Source organism: Pelecanus crispus, chromosome 22 (assembly GCF_030463565.1).
Source record: "Pelecanus crispus isolate bPelCri1 chromosome 22, bPelCri1.pri, whole genome shotgun sequence".
In the NCBI taxonomy this organism is placed as follows: Eukaryota; Metazoa; Chordata; class Aves; order Pelecaniformes; family Pelecanidae; genus Pelecanus; species Pelecanus crispus.
This window is the reverse complement of record NC_134664.1, coordinates 1,116,388-1,138,799: the sequence shown is the minus strand read 5'-3', so window position 1 is coordinate 1,138,799 and position 22,412 is coordinate 1,116,388. Positions and strand designations below refer to the sequence as shown.

General features: G+C 54.9%; 1 protein-coding gene across 19 annotated transcripts; it reads left to right on the top strand.

Annotated features, from left to right (window-relative positions):
• Positions 1-251: 251 nt before the first annotated feature.
• TPM3 (tropomyosin 3) lies at positions 252-19,578 on the top strand. 19 transcript variants are annotated; one of them, XM_075724277.1, is made up of 11 exons: positions 252-365; positions 725-850; positions 6,870-7,003; positions 7,844-7,961; positions 8,211-8,281; positions 9,079-9,154; positions 10,212-10,274; positions 10,438-10,507; positions 12,339-12,417; positions 14,336-14,403; positions 17,695-17,982. In XM_075724277.1, the coding sequence occupies exons 1-11, from the start codon at positions 252-254 to the stop codon at positions 17,757-17,759; spliced, it is 984 nt and encodes a 327-aa protein (XP_075580392.1). In that variant the 3' UTR covers positions 17,760-17,982. The 19 variants fall into 19 exon arrangements, with proteins under 19 accessions (XP_075580392.1, XP_075580396.1, XP_075580397.1 ...); XM_075724281.1 differs by lacking the exons at positions 9,079-9,154; positions 14,336-14,403; positions 17,695-17,982 and adding exons at positions 9,645-9,720; positions 16,824-16,882; XM_075724280.1 differs by lacking the exons at positions 252-365; positions 725-850; positions 9,079-9,154 and adding exons at positions 3,417-3,548; positions 9,645-9,720 and having other exon boundaries at positions 14,336-14,399; positions 17,682-17,982.
• Positions 19,579-22,412: the final 2,834 nt, after the last annotated feature.

The window sequence follows — 22,412 nt, the reverse complement described above, 5'->3', positions numbered from 1 at the left end:
GCTGTCCTCAGGAGCCCAAATAAGGCTGTGGCCGCCCGGACCCCCCCAGGGCAGACAATGGGTCCCGAGCACAGACTTTTTGGGAAAGTGGGGAGGCGGCTAGGCCCAAGAAAGGCAAAGCCCCCGCACCGGCAGGCAGGGCAGAGTTGATAAACTGGGCAGCAGGGCAGCGGGCAGCACTGCTGCTCTGCCTGCCCCTTGCCTGTTCTGCTGCCTGCCGCCCCGCTGCCAGTGCCCGTGTCCCACCGAGGATGGAGGCCATCAAGAAGAAGATGCAGATGCTGAAGCTGGACAAGGAGAACGCCCTGGACCGGGCGGAGCAGGCGGAAGCCGAGCAGAAGCAGGCGGAGGAGCGGAGCAAGCAGGTAGGGCAGGTGGCAGAGGCCCCCAGGTGGGGATGTTTGGGGGGACGGCTTCTCCCCATGCCAGGCCACGCTGAGCCCAGACCCAGATTCTGGCAAGGGGAACAAGGGTGCAAGAGCTGCCACCGTCCCACAGCTCGGGTACCATGTCACGATGCTGTGGGGCATTCTGAGGGCTCAGCCCCTGCCAGATGGTGTCATGTGGGACAGGGACGGGCACTGTGGGGCAGAGCTGGCCCTGCGATGGGGCAGGAGGGATGCTGTGGGGCAGACCTGAGCCTGGGATGGGGTAAGCAGGGCTCTCCCGCCATGCAGGGGTCCCAAGGGGTGTCCACCTGCAGTGACTGCTGCCACCCTTCCAGCTGGAGGACGAGCTTGCCGCCATGCAGAAGAAGCTGAAAGGGACGGAGGATGAGCTGGACAAATACTCCGAGGCCCTGAAAGATGCCCAGGAGAAGCTGGAGCTGGCGGAGAAGAAGGCGGCGGATGTACGTATGGGGTGCAGGGTGGGAGCTGGGTTGGCTACCCTCCTCTTGTCACCCTCCCGGTGGGACTGCAGCCCTTCCCTGAGGATGGAGGAAGGTCCCTGTCAGGCCCAGCGCACCCCTGGCAAAGCTGTGCGGGTATCTGGGGGCAGAGAGACCCCAGGAAGGACACATCCCACGGCCACACAGGGGACAGAGGGATGCTGGCAGGGGCTGGTCCCAGCTTTTTCCTGGGTAAGGAAGTCCTGGGCAGCCTGGGAGCAGGGACGGAGCAGGCTGGGCAGTAAGGCTTCCTGAAGCAGGGCACGGGGACCCCGAGTTGGGGGGCAGAGCCACAGCCCCCTTGAGCATGGGATGTGGGGTCTGTGTGTGTCCCCAGGAAGCTCCGAGATGGGGCTGCCGTTGGAGGAGCTGAGCTCTGGAGGAGGAGGAGGGAGCCCTCATCTCCCTGGGCAGGCGGAGGCCGTGTGGGCAGCGTGACAATGGCACAGCCCGGCTATTGTTGGCCACTGTTTCCAGGAAAACAATGGTGCGAGCAGTGCAGGGTTTCGCTTGCCGACAGCTCTGCCGGGCATCACATGGCGTGGCGTCTGGCCCCGCTCGTCACCTGCCAGGACCTGGCAGCTGGAGGGACTGTCACCCCATGGGGCTGTGATGTCTCAGGGGTCAAACGTCGGGAAGATGCAGATCTTACCTCCTGCGGGAGCCGGGAGAAAGCCCCCGGCTCCTCTCCCTCAATGGGCCCAGCTCTGACGTCCAGCCCGGAGGCAGGAGCCTTCCCCTCCCGCTACGCTGCTGACGTTGGGCCATGGGGAAGCACCCCAAGCCCTGGCACGGCACCTGGGCTGGCTCTTGCCAGCACGTCCTGGCTCTGAGCTGAGGGCCGGGGTGTAATCTGGAACTCCCGAGCCTTCCCTGAGCCCTGGGCAGTTCATCAGCCCCATGGCCTTGCTCACGGCTTCCTGTCCTGGCCCCAGCTGAGCGTGCCAGTGGTGCCGGCCCTGTGCTGGAGCTCGGCACGTGCCGAGCACGCCATTGCAGAGCTCTGGGGAGTCCTTTCCCTCCCTTGCACCCTTCTTGCCTCCCTTCGCTCCCCACTGGCATTTTCATACTCTCTCCATGCTGTCACATGCAGTGCTGAGGACCGCACCCCCACTTGCTTCCCAACTCGTTCATCCCTTTCTGTTCATTTGGGGCCCCCTTTTTCTGGCCGCCACCCCCCAGGGTGGCTCTTGGGGCTCCCCCGGTTTCACCCTAGCTCAGGGAAGCGGAGGGAGGAGGGATTTCGCACCCTGGAGCGTTGGATGTGCAGAGCTGCCTCCTGGCTCCTTCCAGCCAGCGGGATTGTGCAGGGCCAGGCCCTTTTGGTTGCCAGCTCATTTCTGGGGGACGTGCCAAGCCCTTTGGCTGGCCGAGTGCACGCCAGCCCCCTCCGCCCTGGCAAACGCACCCCTGCGGCATGTGCTGGCCCAGCTGCAGAGGTTTTTAGGAGGCAGCGCAGGGGTGGCAGCCTGGCACCCCTTTCCCCTTTATTCGTGTGCCCGAAGCGCTGCTGAACGGGCTTCATGGTGAGCAAGGGCAGCAACAGGTCTCGGTTGTGTTTTTATTGAGCTCTCAGGGGGTTCTGTGACCCTCGCAGCACAGAGGAACGCTGCTCTTGGCAGCAGCATTTTCTGCCCTAACTGAGACCGGAGAGTTTTAGCAATGGCTAAAGCTGTCGCAATGGCGAGTTTTGGCAGCCGAGTGGGAGCTTGGAAGCAGCGTTCTGCACCGTGGCTCAGCGGAGCCACCAGCTGCCAGAGCCCTGGCCCCGGGGAGGAAGGAGGGGAGCGTGTTCTGCCACAGGGCTGTGGGGTCCGGGGGGTCCGGGGGGTCCAGGGGGTCCTGGGGTGCTCCGGGACAGGAGTGGGTGGGGGGAGGCGGTGTGTGAGCTCAGCCGACGGGAATGCGGCGCTGCTGCGGCCCGGCCGTGCCCATATAAGGCCCGTGGGGCTCACGGACGGAGCGGCCCCAGGGCAGCCCCAGCCCCACGGCGCTCCTGGGCTGCACGGCCGCCTGGCTGCAGGACCCTGAGGGGTGGGGGGGCCGTGTGGGTCAGGGTGGGGGCCAAGGGGTGCGTGCACCCTTGTGGGGCAGGACGTGCAGGCCTGTGTGGGGCAGGCTGCCAGGAATGTGTGGGGTAAGGCCCAGGTCCTTGGGCCCCTGTGGTGCTGTCCCTGGTCCCTGTACCATGTGGGGCAGGTCCTGGTGTCCCCCCACCCGCGTGGGGCAGGTCCCTGTGTCTCCAGGCCCATGTGGGGCAGGTCCCGGTGCCCCCCCACCTGTGTGGGGCGGTTCCCTGTGTCCCTCGGCCCGTGCGGGGCAGGACCCGGTGTCCCCAGACCCACGTGGGGCAGGTCCCGGTGTCCCCAGGCCCCGCCACCACGGAGCCGGGCGGCGGCTCCCCGTCTCCACGGCAACGCGGGCGGGCGGGCAGGGGCCGGAAGTGACGTCACTTCCCGGGCGGCGGGCCGGGGCGGTGGGTTCCGGTATTTCAGGGCGGGGCCGTGCGGAGCGGAGCGGCGGGAGGATGGCGGGGGCCACCACTATCGAGGCGGTAAAGCGCAAGATCCAGGTGCTGCAGCAGCAGGCGGACGATGCCGAGGAGCGGGCCGACCGCCTGCAGCGGGAGGTGGAGGCCGAGCGCCGCAACCGGGAGCAGGTACGGCCGGTGCAGCGGGCGGGCCGCGCTGTGCGCCGGCCCAGTCACCGGGGAGGGGGTGCCCCGCAGCCCGCCGTCGCGGTCCCCGGAGCGCGGGGGGGCGTTCGGCCGGGGTGGGCGGTGCTTCCACGGCTGTGGCGGTGCTGGGGGTCGCCTCGAGCCGGGCCCGGGGCTGCGGGAGCATCTGCGGGATCGCGGCCTGGGTCTCCGCCTTCCCTCGCCGCCTCACCTCGCAGCGATCGGGGCCCTGCGCACCTCGCCGAGGTGGTTGCTGGGGCCGGGGGGTCCCTCTCCGCCCTGCGTCCCGCGGCGGCCATCGCCGGGGTCCCCAAGCCCCCGAGCGCGGTGCCTCGGCCGGGGCTGAGGGGTGCCTGGGGCTGGGGGGGGCCGGCCGGCCTTTCCGGCATCGTTACCGGTCTCCTGAGCCAGCCTGGAGCTGGAAGCGGCTGCTGGGGAGGCCGGAGGCGGTCGGGGAGGGCGCCCGGTCCCTGGCCGGGTTCCCTGGCTGCCTGCTCGCTCCGAGCTGCTGGAGAGGAAGGGGAGGAACCCGGCCATCTTGTCTGGCCCAGTGTTGCAAGCACAAAGGTGTGAGTAGCCTTGGTGTCTGCTGATAAAATGGAAGTGATCTCACTCGTGATGCGTTGCCAGCGCAGGAGTTGAGTGGGACGCTCCAGAGCTCCGCATCCTGCCCCGCTCCCAGCCAGCGTGGGGATCTCCGCTGTCCCCAAGGCTGGCAGCTGTGCGAGAGCGTGTTGGGAGCAGGCCAGGACTGGGCCGGGAATGCTTGGAGGGAGGGAAGGAGCTGCCACGGCAGAATGCAAACTGATGCGCACCCACTTGTGCAGCTCCATCAGGTCGGGGAAGCAGGCAAGGCCAGTGTCACCGTTGGGGTGACACGGGGCAGATCCTTGCAGGTGACTGGCTTGGATCTGAGGGTGACCCTCTGCAAATTTGCACGGTGACTTTGCCGATTCTGTTCAAAATATGAAACTGAGGCTTTTCCACGCCTGGTGCCCAAGTCCGATGTCTGTGACAAGCGGCATGGTGCTGCTGCCGTGGGACTGATCGGGTTTTGCTGCTGAGGCTGACGACAGAAGCTTCTGCCGCGTGGTGGGTCGAGGCCACTCCCAGACCTCAGCTGGGTTCTTTCTTTGCAGCCACATAAGGAATTCTCTTGCAATAGCGGTGTTGTCATGGGAACGTGCATGTTTCTCCCAGCTTGCTGGAGCCTCACTACAGGGGAGAGAACCCGTGTTCCCTGTGTAGCGGCATCTTGTACTCACCCTGTGGCCTGGCCCTTGGGTCCTGAGGAATGTCCTTGTTAGCTCTCTGTGGCCTGGGGAAGCCAAGGTGAGCCTCAAAGGCTGAGGCGAGCTCTGCCCTTGGCTTGCAGGGCTCCCAGTAGGTCCCTGACTTGGGGTAGTCTTCCTGAAGGAAGCATGGAGTTACAGGAATGCGCCGCTCAGCAGCAGAGCTGCCTGGAATTGTCACCCTGGGGAAGCCTGACAACTTCAGCTGTATCCAGTGAGAAGAAGCAGAAAGGGGAGGTATAAGGACCCTTCTGCAGAGGTGGGGAGGCAGTTCCTTAAAAGTAATGGTGTCTTTTTGGGTGGGTTGAGCACTGCCGGCAGGAAGTCAGGGCTAAATGGTGCGGTTCAGGGGGTCAGGAAATGGAGGCCTGCTGTGCTGGTGTGTCTCTGTCCCATGGGAGGAAGCTCTCCACCTTGACGGCTCATTGCCTTTTTGATAGGCAAAAGATGTGTGTGTGTCAAGCAGTCTCCTTCCCAGTTCTGTTTAATGTATCATTCTGTTCCTCTTCGACCAGACCACTTCCTCCTCCGGAGGAACGTGCCGGCGGGGCTGGCTCTGGGGCAGCCGGCTGCAGTGCTGCCTTGTGCGAGCATCAAAGCGTTGCGGGCTTCCCTGGTGAAAGCAGGGCGTGCCGGCATGAGAGCTCCTCTTCAATTTCTGTTCTCACAACCTGGTCTCAAAACATTATGCAGGGGGGGTGCTGAGCGCCTTGCCGCTGGCCGGCGGGGGGGGGGGGGGGGGGGGGGGGAAGAGCTCGGACAGCCTCTCCCAGGAACTGAACAGGATTTGTTGGGCCCTGCTCTAACACTGGCTTCTTTCATTGCTCTGCTCCTCCCTCCTTGGGCATGATTAGAAGCAGCATGTCCTTGCAGGCTGCTTTGTTACAAGTAGCTTGAATATTTCATATATGCCTGGCATGTGCCTGTGCACAGGTCTCTGCAGCCATTTCAGGGCAGCACTGTGATCTTCTACAGCTCTGTCCATCTTTGTACATTGGGTTTTGGGCTCCCCTGGGGTGGCTCAGGTGGGGCGTTAGTGTCCTCAAGGTGTCTCAGCTTCCCCCCAGGCTCTGGCTGGGGTTGACACAGACTGGGTTGTAAGCAGATGCCTCGTGGTCAACAGCAGTGCTGCTGTGACAGGCCTGGCTGGGGGGGTGCGATGGCTTCTGATCTCTGCTGGTTCATTAAAGCCTTGGTCACTTTTCTGGTCGCGCTTCTGGCAAATGTGTGGCGCCTGCGGGCTCTCGGCAATTTCACCGGCTCCTGGCACGTACAACTGAGCTGAGGTGGCTGTCTGCATGTGGCTGTTGCTGGGCAACAGCCTCCTCAACCTGTCTCAAGCCTGGATTGAGGCTTTTGCTCTTTCTCTGGGTTATTAGTGAATTGCTGCGGGGAAGGAAGCCTAGAGCACAGTGGGCTCTCCAGGGCTTGAGCCACTGCAGTTGTAGGCATTACAGGGATCAGCTGAGCCCTGCTGCTGCCCCAGGTGAGGGCCATGCTGTAGAAAGCCTGGCCTGCCAGTGCCCTGACACAGCTTGGCAGACCTCTGAACCTGTTAGTCTTTATCATGTTGCTGATGAGAGAGCTTGTTTCAAGCAATGCTCATGTCCAGATCACATGTGTAAACTGACTTTGTGCTAAGTGGTAGCTGTCACAGAGCTCTGGTGTGGTGGATAAATAGGACTGATTGATGGCCTGGCAGGATTACAGCAGCTGCAGAGAAGATCCATTAGTGTAAATCATCTACTTAGTGTTTATGGCTTAAACTGTCATGTCAGCTCAAGTTGACAGGCAAGAAACCTGCAGGATGACTGCTGTGTGGACAAAGCGTGTGTGAAATGTTGTGCGCGCAAGCCTATGGGAGTGCAGCCTCTGTAAGAAAGTGGATAAAGCACCCTGGCTTTGTTTTGGCTTCCCATGTGCTGCTGCTGACCTGAAGGCAGACTTTGACTGCCCTGCCCTAACTGCGAAACCTGCCACAGACTGAGTCGCCCTCATCTGCTCCCTCTAGGCTGAGGCAGAAGTGGCATCTTTGAATCGCCGTATCCAGCTGGTAGAGGAGGAGTTAGACCGAGCCCAGGAGCGCCTTGCCACAGCTCTGCAGAAGCTGGAAGAGGCAGAGAAGGCTGCAGATGAAAGTGAAAGGTGAGCAAGGGCTGCTGCTCTCACTCTGTCAAACATCTCAGACGTGTTCCTGACCAAGGGCCTGGTGCCATCAACCTCTTGGGCTTCCTGGAGGGTGGGAAGTAGATACCACATCAAGGCTGGATGTGGGAGTCGGTACCTGCTTATGCGGAGCAACTAAAACAATGCTCTTGGCCTTGAGTGAATATCTTGGAACCTGAGGCTAAGGAGTGAGAAAGTGCTGTGTGCTACCATGCATCCCCACTGCCAAGGGAGGAGAAATAAGTGGATTCTGGGACACTGCTGACTTGTAAAGGTGGCTGCTGGTGGGGAAGCCTCTCTTCCCACTGCCTCTGCCAGCATCCTCCCTTCTGGCAGATGTCCCCTGACCTGCTGGTGTGATTCAGAGGGGAGCGGTCCACTTCCAGTTGGCTGATGTGCTTCATCGGTGTGCACGCTGTAGTGAGCAGCCTGACCCAGCTGATATCCTGCCATAAAGATGGACTTGGCTCTTCCTGCATTCCGGCCTGGAAAGTGCTTGGCTGAGCTGTGTGGAGTCCCTAAGACAGCCTGGCTTGTTCTTCTCGGCAGCACCGCATTTCCCTTGGCCCAGGAGCCCAAAGAGCTGCTGGAGTAATGCTCCAAGGAACAGTTAATTCTGAGCAATTGAGATTGCTGTATTTGCATCAGCCCAGCAGTGTCTGCCTTCCTGTGCTACCCTCTGCACTTGGAGGTGTCGTGGCTCATGAGGAAGCAATGTGGCCCTGGGGGAGCACTCTTAATGCTCTGAAACTCATTACTCTGCTGGCTTGTACAGGATTGTTTTATACATCTCCCCTCCCTGTGCTTTCTTTTGGGCAGAGGCATGAAAGTCATTGAAAACAGAGCTCTGAAGGATGAGGAGAAGATGGAACTGCAGGAGATCCAGCTCAAGGAAGCCAAGCACATTGCAGAGGAGGCGGACAGGAAGTATGAGGAGGTGAGACCCTTGGATGCTTGAGTACAGCTGACCGTGGCCAGGAGAGGTGGCTCTTCTCCCTGCTGACAGGGCTTTCCTCAGCAAACCTCAGGGAAGAGCCTGGCTCTCAGCAGAGCTACCTCAGTGTTCCCCTTGGCCAAAAGACTCTGGCAGCTCCAGTGACTCCTGCAGCTGTTCCCTTTACTGCCTTGCACAGCCTGCAAGTACAAAATCATCTTCCTTCCTCTTAACTCTGATTCTCCCTTCCAGGTTGCTCGGAAACTGGTGATCATAGAAGGAGATCTGGAGCGTACTGAAGAGAGAGCTGAGCTTGCAGAGTCGTGAGTAATCTGCTTGCATGTAACTGGCATGTCTACCTTTGCATGGGAACTAACACACCATTTCTAACCTTGTTACACAAGGCCTGAAGCACAGGGTGGGTTTAGATCCTCAGGTGAAAGAGTTGGAAGCACTCTCCTGCTCGGAACTGGATTAGGTCCACTGAGGATGTGGAGTTTGCGATGGTGCCATTTGCCTTGCAGTGGAGATGTTCTGCCCCTTTGGATGGAGGGGCTCCCTAGTTAGCGGGGCCAGAGAATCCTCCTCCACTTGGTATTCACCAGCACTGCTTTGTACCTAATGTCACGAGATCCTTACACGTTGCTGTGGGGCACGTGAGTGCACAGCACTCATCCTAAAGTGGCAGAGGCCTCCCAGGCTAGGAGCTGAAGTGGCATGTGGGATGTCCAAGGGCAGAACTGAGGCTGAGGTTGGTCTCTGGCCTCTTAAAATATTTGCAGTAATCACTACAGGCTTCTGCACTGCTGAGCAGCAAGCTAGACTTCCTCTGCTTGGAGCAGACACAAATTGGTGTTTGGGCTCCTCCCACGTGTTCGGATGCTTCAGCTGATCCGTGAGGAGCTGGTCAGGGCCTTTCTGTACTCTGGGCCTTGTCTAACAAAGTTAGCATGTACGCAGCAGTAGCACTGTGCTTCCTGCCCAGACATGCATGTCATGACCATGACTTTTTTGTGTTTTTCCCTTACCCCCTTTTTTGCTCTGCGGTATTGTGTTATTGGTGCTCCTTTTGACCCTTGCCCCCACCTGGCTTGTGCCATCGTGTGACCGTCACTAACAGTCGTTGCCGGGAGCTGCAGGAGCAGATCAGAGTGATGGACCAGAACTTGAAGTGTCTGTCTGTTGCTGAAGAAGAGGTACTAACCTTTCCATTCTTGAACCATTAAACCAGAACTCTTGTGGTCTTCTTGCTATGCTCCTTCCCTCAGCTTAACTGCGCCTTTCTCTATCCTGGAATGGTTTGTCCTCTCTGCCCATAAATATGCGTGTCTGGTGGTGGCTGTCCATCTGTCCATCAGAACAGCTTCCCTCCTTACAGCAAACTAAACATGCAGTTTCTAATTGAAGGCTCCAGGTCTGGCAGAAATCTGTGTCCAAATCTCGGCTGCTCAGCTCAGTGCCCTGTGCGTGTGCTGGCGGAATACTTAAAATATGAACTTGGAGGCGGGAAGGGAACTTGCTTTCCACACAAGTGCCTCAAAGCAGGGTCCCATCCAGTCTGACTGCAGACTGTCTCCAAAAGAACTTCCTGGTCTTCCCTGCACATGGATTCACTTCTTGTCTCTCCTGTCTTTCCCTCCCACTTCTTTTCCTTTATCTCCCCCCTTTCTTTACAAAACCCCACAGTAAATGTTCCGAGCTGGAAGAAGAGCTGAAGAATGTCACCAACAATCTCAAGTCTCTTGAGGCTCAGGCTGAGAAGGTAGGGCTGCTTGTCCAAGGGCCAGAAACATCTGTTTTGCTTGGAGGGTGTGTGACACCAGAGCACCTGCTGGGATGGAAATGATGCAACTGCAGCCTCAAGCAGGCAAGGAGAGCTGTGCTTGCTCTGCTGGGAGAGCTAACGGATTTCAGTGCAGCACTAATGTTGACTGTAGAAGCTGGGAGTGCAGGAAGTCTGGCTGCCCTTCCCTGCCTTGGGGCAGACTTGATCAGCCAAGACGTTTATGCTGCTGCGATGAGAATTTTTCTGTGCCCAAGTTTGTGTTACAGGTGTGATGTGGGACTTGCTTCCTGACCCAGTTCTATTGGACTAGGGTAGGGATGCGAACAGCTCCCAGCTGGAAGTTCCTGTGGGCCTGTGCACTGCAGTGAGGAGTTCACGTCTCCCTCTGTAGCTGTGGGCTCTCTGGAGTGAGAGGTAGCTGGGCCTGCTGGGGGCTGCTGGTTGCTGACTCCTCTCCTCTTCCACAGTACTCTCAAAAAGAGGATAAATATGAAGAAGAGATCAAGATCCTGACTGATAAACTCAAAGAGGTGAGTGACCATGTCGGGATGGCCCAGCTGGGTGAGCTGGTCTCAGCTTGACTTGGGAGAGACATGGATGGGTGGGAGACTTCATGCCCTCAGGCTGATGCCTCTGTTGTCCTTTCCTGTATCCCAGAGCTGTTGTACTAACGGGCTTGCTTCTGTCTGGCAGGCGGAGACCCGTGCTGAATTCGCTGAACGGTCTGTAGCCAAGCTGGAGAAGACCATTGATGATTTGGAAGGTAGATTCTGGGGATGGGAAGCCAAAGAATATGTGGTGAGGAGTGGGGAGCTGAGGAAGGCTGTCTCCCAGGTAGCTGGAGAGTGGAGACACTGCTCTGCTCCTCAGTACTTGGAGCATGACCTAACTTGGCCTCCAAGGTGAGGCTTGGTGCTTCTGGGCTCAAGAGTCATGCCCCATGTATCTACTCTGAAAACAGTTCCCTGGCTGTGCTGCAGCTGATCTCAAGCTTTTGATCCAAACACTTTGCTGTATCTGACTGATAGTGAGAGATAGCACAGCTGGTGTGTCTTTGGTTGTGATGTCCTCAGGAATGTAACTGGATTCCTATGCTCCAGCTTAACCCAATTTAAGGAGTGGCATAGGAAAAAAAACACCTGAACCCAACAGGTATTTGTTACAATAACATACTTCTGTGCAAAATCTCATGCATGTGACTGGCTGCTGCAGACTGTGTTGCTGCAAGTCAACCATGGTAGTTGGTGAGTCTTGAAACAGCCCCCATGAAGACTCAGACTCCCCAGTGTCGGTCCTGGTTCAAGATGAAATCACCAGAAGCCCCATCCATGCAGTGTGGTGGTGAGCCTGTGCCAAGGTTGGGTTCCTTTCCTCCTCCTGTTCCTGGTTTCACAGTACTTCGGGGGCACTCCTGAGGCCAGCTGTTGCAGAATCCTACCTTTCCCCAAGCTGTGGAAGGAGAAGGTTCCAACTGCCTCCCTTAAATCTGGGGCTGTGCCTGGATTCTTCTGTGGATAGCTGTGGCTGGAGTGGTGGTGCTGGTAAACGAAAACTCTTACAGGCCTCCTGCCTTGACCACAGCATGTGCCTTTGTGGTCTTTTAGTGCCAGGTCTTGGAGATTCAAAGCCATATCCTACTGTCTGGAGTCACTCAGGAGGTTTTTTTAATCTAGAAATAGCAATGGTGTCAGCTGAGCTGTTCCAGAACCGCAGCCAAGCAGCAATTTGAGCCACCTCATGATCCAGGGCAAGCTTTTATTGGGAAGTGCAAAAACTCCTCCAAAGCCCTGCACGCTCCCCTTGAAACATGTTGATTAAGAGTTGGCTCCGGTCTCCAGCCTTGCTGCTGCAGTGACCTAGTTTATGACAACTGACAAAGTTCTCTGGGCTCTGTGAAGCTGTTAACAACATTACCAGCTGTAGTGTAGCCTAGGCAGCCAGAGCTGGGAGAAGTCTGTGCCAGCTCTGCGCAGCGCTCAAGGAGTGCATCAGTACGAGTTTCAGGACTGCCGCTGCCTCTGGTGGGTGATCTGCTGGTCTGCTCCGTTATCTGATGGAGAACACAGGTGTGGCCTGTCTGTTTGGCTCACCCTGCCTAGCTGTGTACTACAGAATGGGGATTCCCTCTGATGCCCAAGACTATTACATGACTGACTTCTCCCAAGCTTTTTTTTATATTGAGACTGAAGGTGAGAACAAAGCACCTTAATTGATCTGTGCCTGCCTTAGGTGTAGCAAGCTTCTCCCTAAGTGGATGGAGTTGCTCTTCCCTGCTGCTCCTTCTGTCAGTGGTTCTTACTGACTGAGCTGGGCAGGTTGTTCTCACAAGCTGATGTGGTTTGAGTTCTTGGCTCTGCTCCCCTCAGAGCTCACTTGTCATCCTGGAAGGCACTTGCTGGTCAGACTGTCCTCAGGCTGTTGGAACCCTCCCGTTTGTTGTTGGGAACTACTACGGAGTCATGATGGCTCTACATCTAACTTCATTTTCTTCTGTTCATGAATCCCATACTGCTTTTCCTGCCCCAGGGTGTTGGAAGAACTCCTTTGCCTTCCCTCATTGTTTCCCTTTTGTTCTCCTCCTAAACCTCTTCTAGATGAGCTCTATGCCCAGAAACTGAAGTACAAAGCAATTAGTGAGGAACTGGACCACGCCCTGAATGACATGACTTCCATGTAAATATGAGCTGGCTGGTGTTTGCCTCTCGCTTCAGCAGGCTAGACCGCCAGAGCTTGCTTGGTTTGCTGTGACTTTCATAGTTGGAGAATCAATGGCACTGTGTCTAGGTTACTTCTACAGATCTCTGCCTCGAGGATTGTGGAGACTTCCCTGCAGCATGCTGTACTCTAACTCTAGGTCCTCGTGATCTGCATGTGTAACACTAAGTGCTGTGCTGGCCTGAAAGGGTTCTGACTTGAACTCTACAAGTGCAATTCCCAGTCCCGCTGGGAAAGGCTTCCTAAGGTAATGTGGCTTAGTCGCCTGCTGCAGCCACTGGGCCACAGTCTCGGGATTCCTCCTGGAAGAGGCTGTGGATAGTGCTCAAGTGGATTCCTTAGGAATTGCCGTGACAGGCTTGAGATGCGCTGGATCATGAAGTGATCTGTGGAAGTAGCTGAACTCATATGTTTCTGCAACTTTGCTACTTGGCTTTTTGTTCAGATTTGCAGTGGGTTCTGCTAACAGCTGCTCCACGCAGTCCTTACCACTAACTGAGGAGAGGCCAGGTACTTGCACTGCAGAAGAAGAGCCTTAACGCTAGCATCTGAAAGCTCCCTAAGCAAAGTTTGCTGTGCACAAACACTTAAGCTTCTCTTAAAATTAGTGTCTCCTTCTGTCTCACACAGATAAGTCTTGTGATTCCAAACTTCACTTTGGATTTGCCTCTGCTTGGTGGCTTGTTCTGCATCCGCACCCTGCATTCACGCTCTCATCATCTCGCTCTGAATTCCAGTACCTTTTTCCAGTTACTGTACACAGGGCATCCCTGGGAACGAGTGCTGTAAAGATGTTGAAGCTTGACAGCAGCAGCAGCTGCCCCCAGTTATGCTGCACTTGCTCCTAAACAAAGCTCCCTCTGTTTGACCTGATGTGCCAGAAACTGCTGTGCTCTGAGGGGCTGCCCTTTCAATGTCTGGGTGTAGCTGGGAGTATGTTGTTCTCATCTGCATATCTTGTGTAGAACCATAAAGCGCCTTTTGTATTTCTCTTGCCTCTTGCTTGGAGCATGATGTCACCTTTTTTTTAAGGAAAACAATTCTTGTATAAATTGAATGGAACGGCTGGTGCTTTTGAGAAATGGGTTTCTAGTGACCACTTGCTGCTTTAGAGTAACTGTTTCAATGTTGCCTTCAAACCAGTGTAACCCTCATCACCCTTGGTGGAATACACAGACTTCATTAATGTGCTGGATTTTTCCTTTTGGGTGTCTTACTGGCTCACAGATGTGAATTGCAGCTCTGCAAAGGGTGCCTTGGCACGCAGCATGCTCTGTAGGCTCAAATGGGAGGGAAGTCCTTGAGCTGTGCCCACTGCAGCCTGGCTGAACACACTCCTCACACCTGCCTGCTCTGTAGTGTTCACTGGCATCAGTTGCCAAATACTGGCTTGCAGTGGGAAGTCACCACACCTGATAGTCACTAGGTCACTGGTAGGGTGTGAAAGCTAATAAATATTAAGTGAGCTCTGGCTGGTTTCCAGTTGGAACAGGACTGGTTGGGTGTGAGGTGCTGCCTGTGCCTGGGGGGGGGGGGGGGGGGGGATGATGTATGGCCCCTTGCTTCAGGAATGTGAATGCACTGCAGCAGAGCTGTGGGCATCTGAGCCAGGGAATCAGTGTTTTGCAGAGTCCTCCCCTCTCCGTGCAGGGGCTGAGGGTGATGGGATCTTCCTGGGAGCGTGGCATGGAGCTTTACACTGAGCACTGCAGTGGGCAGCAGGCTGCAAACACTTGACATACGTCACTGCTGGTCGGAGTCTGTTGCTAGTTGCTCTGGTATTGTAAACACTGATCAGGGTCTTGTAACTGTATGTGCTGCCTCATGGTGGCTTGTCAAATACTTTTTTCGTTCTGGATTGGTTCATCTGCCACAGTGCCCGAAGAGCCCTTCATGAACAGAGTTTTGATGAAATGGGACACCTCCCGTGGTTTCCTCAGGTTTGTGTCACTCCATTCTCCACACAAATGGCACTAGCAGTAAGGACAGTCCAGACAGGCTGAACTGCCCCAGCCTGTTCTCACTCTGTCTTCTGTGTCAGGGCTATCCCCTCTCTGCTGGGCCTGGGTGGGGAAGGAGGGAGCATTCCCGCAAGGAATTTCAAAGGGTAATAGCTTGGAAAGCTCTGGCAGATGGTGGTCTGACTCTCCTAGGGTATGGGGCAGTAACTCTGTGCCCTGTAAGCACAAAGCAAGAACCTGTAACTCCTCAGTAACCAAACCTGCAGCTGGAGTAGGGGGTCTGGATCCTGTGGGAGGGGCAGGGCTTCTGTGGCAAGTGTCTGGGTGTGTGGAGGCTTCCAGCCCAGTGTTCAGTTGCCAGCTCTTCCCGGGTGGGAGGTGGCACCCTGCCTTTGTGAAACGGCTTCTCTCCTCACGGGGAGGTCCTCTCAGCTGTGGGTTTATTACTGGCTTGTGCTGTGTGGAGCTGGTGGCTCTGCTGTTGCACAGTGGTGTTGCAAGTGAGGTTATCAAAGGCTGGGCTGTGGCAGGCTCTTTCCCTGCTTGTCCTGATAGAACTCCACGCTGGGTGGTAGATGGATGAATGGGTGGGTGATGCAACTTCTGCCCTGGGAGGTTTTGGGAGGCTTCTGGTCTGACTGGAATGCTAGGCTTGTGCAGGCTGGTTACTGTGAGCTGGGCTGTTGACTCAGGAGCACTGCAAATGCAGATTAGCTGACCAGGAGGCACGGGTCCTGGAGTTCCCCAGGTTGCAAGCATGTCTGGTAAGGCTGCCCTGTGGGCTGGGTGGAGAAGGGAGCAGGCCAAACACTGGAGCTAGCCCCAGCAGACCTGGGCAAGCGTTCCACATTGACGAGCTGTTCCTGGGGTCTGGGAAGGGTCATGCTAATTCCTTCAGTCAGTCTGCTCCCTCATGTGGGTGGATCATCGGGTCCCTGTCCACAAGCAGTAAGGCTTGCTTGAAGGCTGCGAGCTGTTGCACCAGCCTACAGTCACTGGTGCTTCTGACTGCAGTTCACTCCCATAATCTGCCACTCTGGAGACCCAGGACCAGCCCTGATTGCCTGGGGCTGGAGACTGGCATCAGGGTGCCCAGCCTACCTGCTCAGAGCCAGCATGGAGGCCAGACAGCGAGTCCCTAGCAGCAGCAGTAGCTGATGTGCGAGGTAGGCTCTGCTGGAGGCCAGGATGGGGTGTACCTGTCCCCCATACCACGACTTCCCTCAATTTCTAGTTAGATTCTAGTGGGATAGAAATTGTTGGCTTCTCTGGCTGTTGCTTGGTCCCTCGTGGCTTTAAAGAAGGGACAATCAATCAGCAAGAAGCCTAAGGCCAGCAAGAATTGCTGTGCTTTATGCTCATTCATCGGGCAGAGGCAGCACACTGTGTGTGTCACTGCAGTTTGTGATGATTAGTTCTGCCAGGCTGGAAGCTGTCGTGTAAGGATTTTTTAACGGCCTGGAATTCCCCCAAATGCGGGAATTGGAGTTGTCAGGCTGGGAGGGCCCTGCCTGTGTAGATGGGCAGAGGTAGACAATGAGTTGGTTCTCTGCGGTGGCTGGTTGTGGCTGACAAGCTGCATGGCAGGACAGTGGCCATCTAGCCCCAGGAGGTGACCTGTCCTGGGAGAGGATCAGACTGGTTCTTCCTTTCCCTGGAGTTGGTGGTGAGTACATGTGCTTGGTACCAGCCTTGGACGAGCGTGGCCGCAAGAGCCCTGCGAGGCTGTGAGGACTGTCAGATGCAGTGGCAGTTTGTGCCCTGCTTACTTGTTCTGGGGCAGATATAAAACAGGAGCCTGTGCCCCAGAACTTCGTATGTCCTGTACCTGAAGTCTTCAGTCCGTGCCTAGATGTGGTGGGTTGTTAGTGTGGCACAAAGGCAGGGCCTCGGAGGAGCGTCCTCCAGGTTAGGTATGAGATGCTGTTGTTCTCTGTTCTTCTGGTGTCCCTGTCCTACTGTTAAAACCCCACCAATCCCACTGCTGTGTGGTGTGGCTCACTCTGGAAGGTGCTTCTGTGGTAGGACAACTTCTTTCTGCAAAGTGCTCCACAGGCTTAAAGCTCATCCCAAGTCTCTCTCTGTACCTCGGTATAGCCCAGCCAGCAGGCTCCTCTTCTGGGGTTTTCTTCTTCCTTTCTTTGCCTTTGCAAGTCCTTGGCAGCACTTCCATTTCTGCCTGCACTTGGTTTCCTCTGATCTTCCTGAGCTGAAACACAATTTAGAGTAAGACAAACCTTTGTCTTCCCTGGCTTCATCTGTGTAATAGCCTAGACTTGATCCTCAGAGGCACATGTTATGGAGACAGCTTATTTGATGTGCCTATCTTGGTACTCTACTAACCTTCCCTTTCTCTCTTTTTGTCTCTTCCTCTTGTTTCCCCTAATCCTGTTGCTGCTGCAGAGCGCCTGTACAGCCAGCTTGAGAAAAATCGCCTGCTCTCTAACGAGCTGAAGTTAACGCTGCATGATCTGTGTGACTGAGAAGGGGGCCCACTAATGCCATTAAACAAGCTTGTTGCGACCACCAATGCTGTGGACCACAGTGAAATCTGATTATTCTTAAGACTGGCAGACTTGCAAATTTTATGCAGTTGCTGCTATTTAATGGGGCACTTGAATTTATTCTCTAATTTGAGTGGTGTGGTGTATTTTTTTTTTTAATAAAGGTAACCTCTATTCTTGGTGAAGTAACCCTCAGACTTGGCAGGTTTTTGAGCAGTCTTGTTCACTTGTCCAGGGGGTCCTGCCTGGCTCCTCCATGGAACCAGAATGGTTGCACCCACCAAGAGAGGGGTGGGGTGAAGTTAGGCTTAAGTCTGCTGAAAGATGCCTGTCAAGAGCTATGACTTAGTTTACTGTTAGCTGAATGACTGTAGGATTTCCTGCTGCATGGAATGATGGCTTCTAACAATAAATGACTGAGCTTGTGGTGTCTAAGATGCTGCACACCTGTAGTACTTTCCTATATAGTTGAGTCCTAACCTATAAGGTTTGGGGGACGTGGTCATTCCCAGGGCCTGACCCTAGTGCAGCTGCAGAGCCCCAGAATGGGTTGGGAAAGCTCATGGACATCTTGAAAGCAAGTCCCAAAATCCACAGCATGAAGCTGTGTCTTGACTGCCTGCAGGGAATCTTTAAACACTGCAGTTGCTAGTGCTCTAGGAAGGCTGCTTCTCGCTCTGTGCACGGTTCCTGACCGTGGGGAGGTTGGGGAGCGGCTTTGAGAAACTGCCTGTACCTAAAGGACATCTTTCTACAGCCTGTCTGTCCAGTGTCCCAGCGTGTGGATTTCTTCAGTGATAAGGGTGGGCTCACCTTTGGAGTAAAGCCTACCTAGAGCGCTAGTTGCTGATCTGAGCTCTCCTCCTGGCTTAAGGAACATGTGAGAATCAACTGTGCGGCTGCCTGTAGTGTTGGGCAGAGTTGCAGCACCCTAGCTCCTACTTGCTCCCTGCCTGCCCTCCACTGAAAACAGCTTCTTCCCTGCTGTCCTTGAGGCATGGTTGTCTGCTCCCTGCTGCTAGGTAGTTATGGTCTTCGTGACCAGCTTGGCATCTCTGTCCTCTGCTGGCGGGAAGGGGGTGTGGGGGGGTGGGCCACAATCAGCTGTAATTCCAGGGGGGTGATTTCAAAGTGATTTACCTCCGCGTTGCTCTTGGGTGGCTTGCTGGGCCACGGGGGTCTGCTGTCTGGAAGTGTTGAAGCCCTGGGGAAAGCTAGCTACAGTTCGGAAGCACCTGCATGCAAAACACTGCCTAGAGCACTGGCTAAAAGTACAGCGTGACCATGCCGACTGGGAGCACCGGCAATGCGAGGGGCCAGGGCTACAAATGAGCCAGGTAACTTCAGAGCTTCTAGCTGCACCCAGCCAGGCACCTCTGGTCTGAGGACTTGCTGCAGCAGTGTGCTGGGAAGGGGCTAGCGCAAGCTTTCTTTGGCAAAGGTTTCTCAGTTGTCTGAAGCTGACTTGTAACTCTTGACTCTTGCTTCCTGCCAGATAAACTGAAATCCACCAAAGAGGAGCATCTCTGCACGCAAAGAATGCTGGACCAGACCCTGCTAGACCTGAACGAGATGTAATGGATCCCTGCCACTGCCTCCGCCACACAATGCCTGGGGGGGCCAGCCCAGCTGCTGCTGACCTCTAACCCTTGGGGACCAGAGTTTACTTTCTGTTGCCAACTTGACCAAACACAAATCTCCTTTGCCTTGGGGTTAAAGGCCATCAGGTTGGGCAGAGCTTCAAACAGCATTATTAAGGGAAATAAACAATGCAATAATGTTTCGGGAGCATGTTTGAGATGTATACATTTTGTAACTACCATTTTTTTGTAGCAACCATTGTAAACATTCCAAATAACTCCGAGGCTGGTGAGATACACTTCAAAGCTCTTGGCTTTAAAAATCTGTATTAACCTTCTGTTAATCAGCTCTGGACCACCCTGCTTTGGCAGGGGAGGAAAGAATGTGACGGTTCCTGGCTGCGGGCCACTGAATCAGACCAGCTGGGCTAGGGATGGAAGCCTGTGGGGAAAATGTCCTTTCCACGAGCTGTTTGTCAAAAGAGCAGTTCAGTTTCTCAGCTTTAAGCTAACTCTGCGTTGAGGAGAAGTAACTTGGGCAAAAAGGAGACTTTTTTTTTTTTAAAGCCAAGCCTATTACCTGAACAATTGAACCTTCACAGGGGTTATTTCCCTTCCCGGCCACTGTTGGCCACTTCCTTTCCTGGTAGGCTTAGAGAAGCCGTGGCCTCTAACCCATTGCTACACAGGGGCTGAATTCGCCTTCACTAAGTGCTGCCACACCAAGCTTTATCTCTCGTTGCTGGGTTACACTTAACAGCTTAAGTACCACAGCCTTGTTTTCTTGAGGAAGTTTTTTTTTTGCCTATCCTGAGGGAGGGAACCGAGGCCACCCCTCCTGCCCAGGAGTGCTATTAGTGTCTTAAGGTACAAGCCATCTTGCTGTGCATCGCTGATGTGTAGTTGTTGTGAGGCGTGAGTGTGGAGATGTGTCAGGCTCGCAGCGTGTAGCTTGTGCTCGAGCATGCTACTTGGTCGTAGCAGTTTTAGGCGCCGAGCGGGAGAAAAAGAACCCTATCAAGTGTTTTGATACTAAATTGAAAAATTGTCTTACTGTCTTTTGAAATAAAAACCAATCCCTCCATGCTGCTGTCCGGCTGCAGACCTTTACTGTGTGCGAGCCGCTCCGCCTGGGCCTGCGGGGGGGGCTGGAGATGGGGGGGGCCTGTGCCCTTCCCTCAGGGAGGAGACCGGGGGTGGGCTAAGGCCAGCCTCGCCCGCTTCTGCCCGCGGCCAGAGCGCAAAGGCGGGCCCGGGGGGCGAGCCCTGCCCTCCCGCTTTCCCCTCGGCCCTTCCCGGGGAGCCGCTGCGGCCCGCGGGCCGGGGGGTGCGGGGGGGGGGGGGGGGCGAGCCCTGCCCTCTCTGCTGCGGCCGCCGGCCTCGGCGCCGCGGGGGGGCGGGCGGCAGGGCGCACGCGCAGCGGGGGGTGGGCGGGGCCGCCCACGCGCATGCGCGGGGGGGGCAGGAGGGGAGGGCGCGCGGGCGCCGGCGCCATTGCGGCTGCGGGCTGGCAGGGTGAGGCGGTCTGGGCTGTCTGCTCTCCTCTTCCTCCTCCTGTTTTAAGCTAAATGTGCCCAAGGTGTTGCTAGCCCTCAGCCGGGAGCTCCCTTTGAGCTAGAGGCTGAGGGGCGCTGTTATTCCTGGGGAGCGGGCAGTGGGGAAGCAGGTGCCGCTGCTCCTGGTGAAAAAGGGAGTGGTGTTGAGGGGAGGGGAAAAAAAAAAAAGGCTGTGGGTGTTGTCCCAAATAGGGCTCGTTTACCCGGTGTGCAATACGCCAGTCTTCACACACTGAGACAAGATACTGTTTTATTCTCGAAGTTGCACAAGTTTGGGTGCTAGGTGGTGATTCCACAAAGCTAGCACGCTTACCAAAGTTTTCTCTAACTTTTAGACTAGACATAAGAAAATAATTTTTTACAGTGAGGGTGGTGAGGCACTGGCACAGGTTGCCCAGAGAGGCGGTGGAGGCCCCATCCCTGGGAACATCCCAGGCCAGGCTGGACGGGGCTCTGAGCCCCCTGCTCTGGTTAAAGCTGTCCCTGTCGCTGCAGGGGTGGGGCTGGGTGGGCTCTACAGGTCCCTTCCCACCCAAAGCGTTCTGTGATTCTGTGATTTTTATACATTACGATTAACACACCACACCTATCTACTGTATAATCTTTAAATTAGCTAAGCATACTTGTCTCTCACTGGTTCATATCTTCTTCGCTTAAATTTAAAGGTACAGCCTGATTTTAACTTGCCACGCATGCTCGAGGAGGGGGGGGGGTAGTCTTTCTAGTTTTTTAATTAAGTTGGTGGTCACAATCTCCCCCTGCTGAAATTACCTTTCCCCTACTTTCCTTCTTGGCAGATCCTTAGTAACTTTATGGTTTACTAGTCAAGGCAATAATACATTGCCTTGTGTCCTGTTGCTGGACAATTTGTCATTAGCAATCTATTAACCAAACAAAAGCATAGATAGGGTTGGGCTTTACAATGGACATTCTATAGCAGCATCGGTTTTGGATAACATGGGGAGTGTTGAGGGGGTGGAACCCTCTGGTAGCAGGGCTCGAGAAGGAAGGGGCTAAGGGTGGATGCAAGAGGAGGAGCCAGTGGCTTGTTTTCCTGGTTTAGGGAAAGATTTGGAGAGCACAAGGGGCTGTCCTGAAAAAAAACCCAAAACCCTGAGCTCAGGCTCTTCCTGTGGGCACGGCTGCACTGTGTGCTTGCGAGACAGAAGGCTCTTGCCGTGTTTAAAAGCACTGTGGTCCGAGGGGCCTCTGAGATCTGGCAGGGAGCGAGTGACTGAGGGGATGTTGTCCCATCTACTTGTGCTTAGCTGTGGGATGCCGGTTTGTGTAGTCAGAGCAGGGGTGGTTTGGTTTCTGGGCTCTTATTGTTGGCAGGTGTCAACATCAAAACTTGGAGAAGAGGGACCATCAACTGTTGGCCTGTGCAACTTTGGAACTTGATGTGTGAGCTGTTGTGAGTGAGCTCTGCCCAGCACTGAGATGAATGCATCAAAGCAGGTTATTACAGGAATAAATACTAAAAAAGGGAGTGGTTTAATGACAGTACAAACCTGCATGTATTTAAGCACTCTGCCACTTTTTTTTTTAAGTTCATTTAAAGATACACCTGTGAACGGAGGGGGGAAAAACATCATCCTGTCTTTCAGGCCTTCCTCACGTTATGACAAAGTCACTGTTGAGCCCGTTTATGAGAATGGTGCCCTTTGTTCCCAAAAAAAACTTTTGGAGTCTGCTCAGTCTTTGCAAGCTGGAAAACTAAGCAGTGTTGTGACAGCTGAGCAATGTGGTAGGTAGAAAAGTAAAAATTCACAGAGCACAGGATTGTACGCATAGATGTAAATTTTTAGAAAGAAGAGCAATTTAATTATTCTGTTGAAAAACCTATGGTTTGTGATAGCATATTATTCAGGCTCTTTAGGATGGGAAGCCACCTATTTCTTCTTTATTATTTTCACTAGAACTAGCTTTTCACAAGTTTCGAAGCCAGTATGAGGTTGTAGATGCTGAATTAAGGATTATTTGTTCTCTTGTTGTAGTGACAGGTCATTTACTCGGTTGTGATGTCATTGTTGATATGATAGACAGTACTGAAATTATCTCCCAAACTCTAGAACTCTGAGTGGACGATTCTCCCCTGGAGTCAGCTATAAGAGCTCTGGACATTGAAGGTATTACTTGTGAGATAAGCTCTCCTGCTATAATTCCAAAATTGTAACTCTTCCTCCTGAAAAAAGGGATGCTTCTTCTTATCGTAGTATTTAAAGGGAAAGGAAGTTTGCTTTTACTATGTCAGCTATGTCAGCAAGAATCCATGAGTTTTAGTCTCTGTGTGAATTCTTACTTGGGCTCTCTGAGGATGTCCATATTCTCTTTTCATAAAATGGAAATTGT

Bases quoted from the DNA above. Each gene is read 5' to 3' on its own strand.
- TPM3 (XM_075724276.1), top strand. From the start codon at position 252: ATGGAGGCCATCAAGAAGAAGATGCAGATGCTGAAGCTGGACAAGGAG. The intron at 8,282-9,644 runs GTGAGTAATCTG...AAAACCCCACAG, and splicing joins AGAGCTGAGCTTGCAGAGTC to TAAATGTTCCGAGCTGGAAG. The intron at 10,508-18,419 runs GTAGATTCTGGG...GCTTCCTGCCAG, and splicing joins GACCATTGATGATTTGGAAG to ATAAACTGAAATCCACCAAA.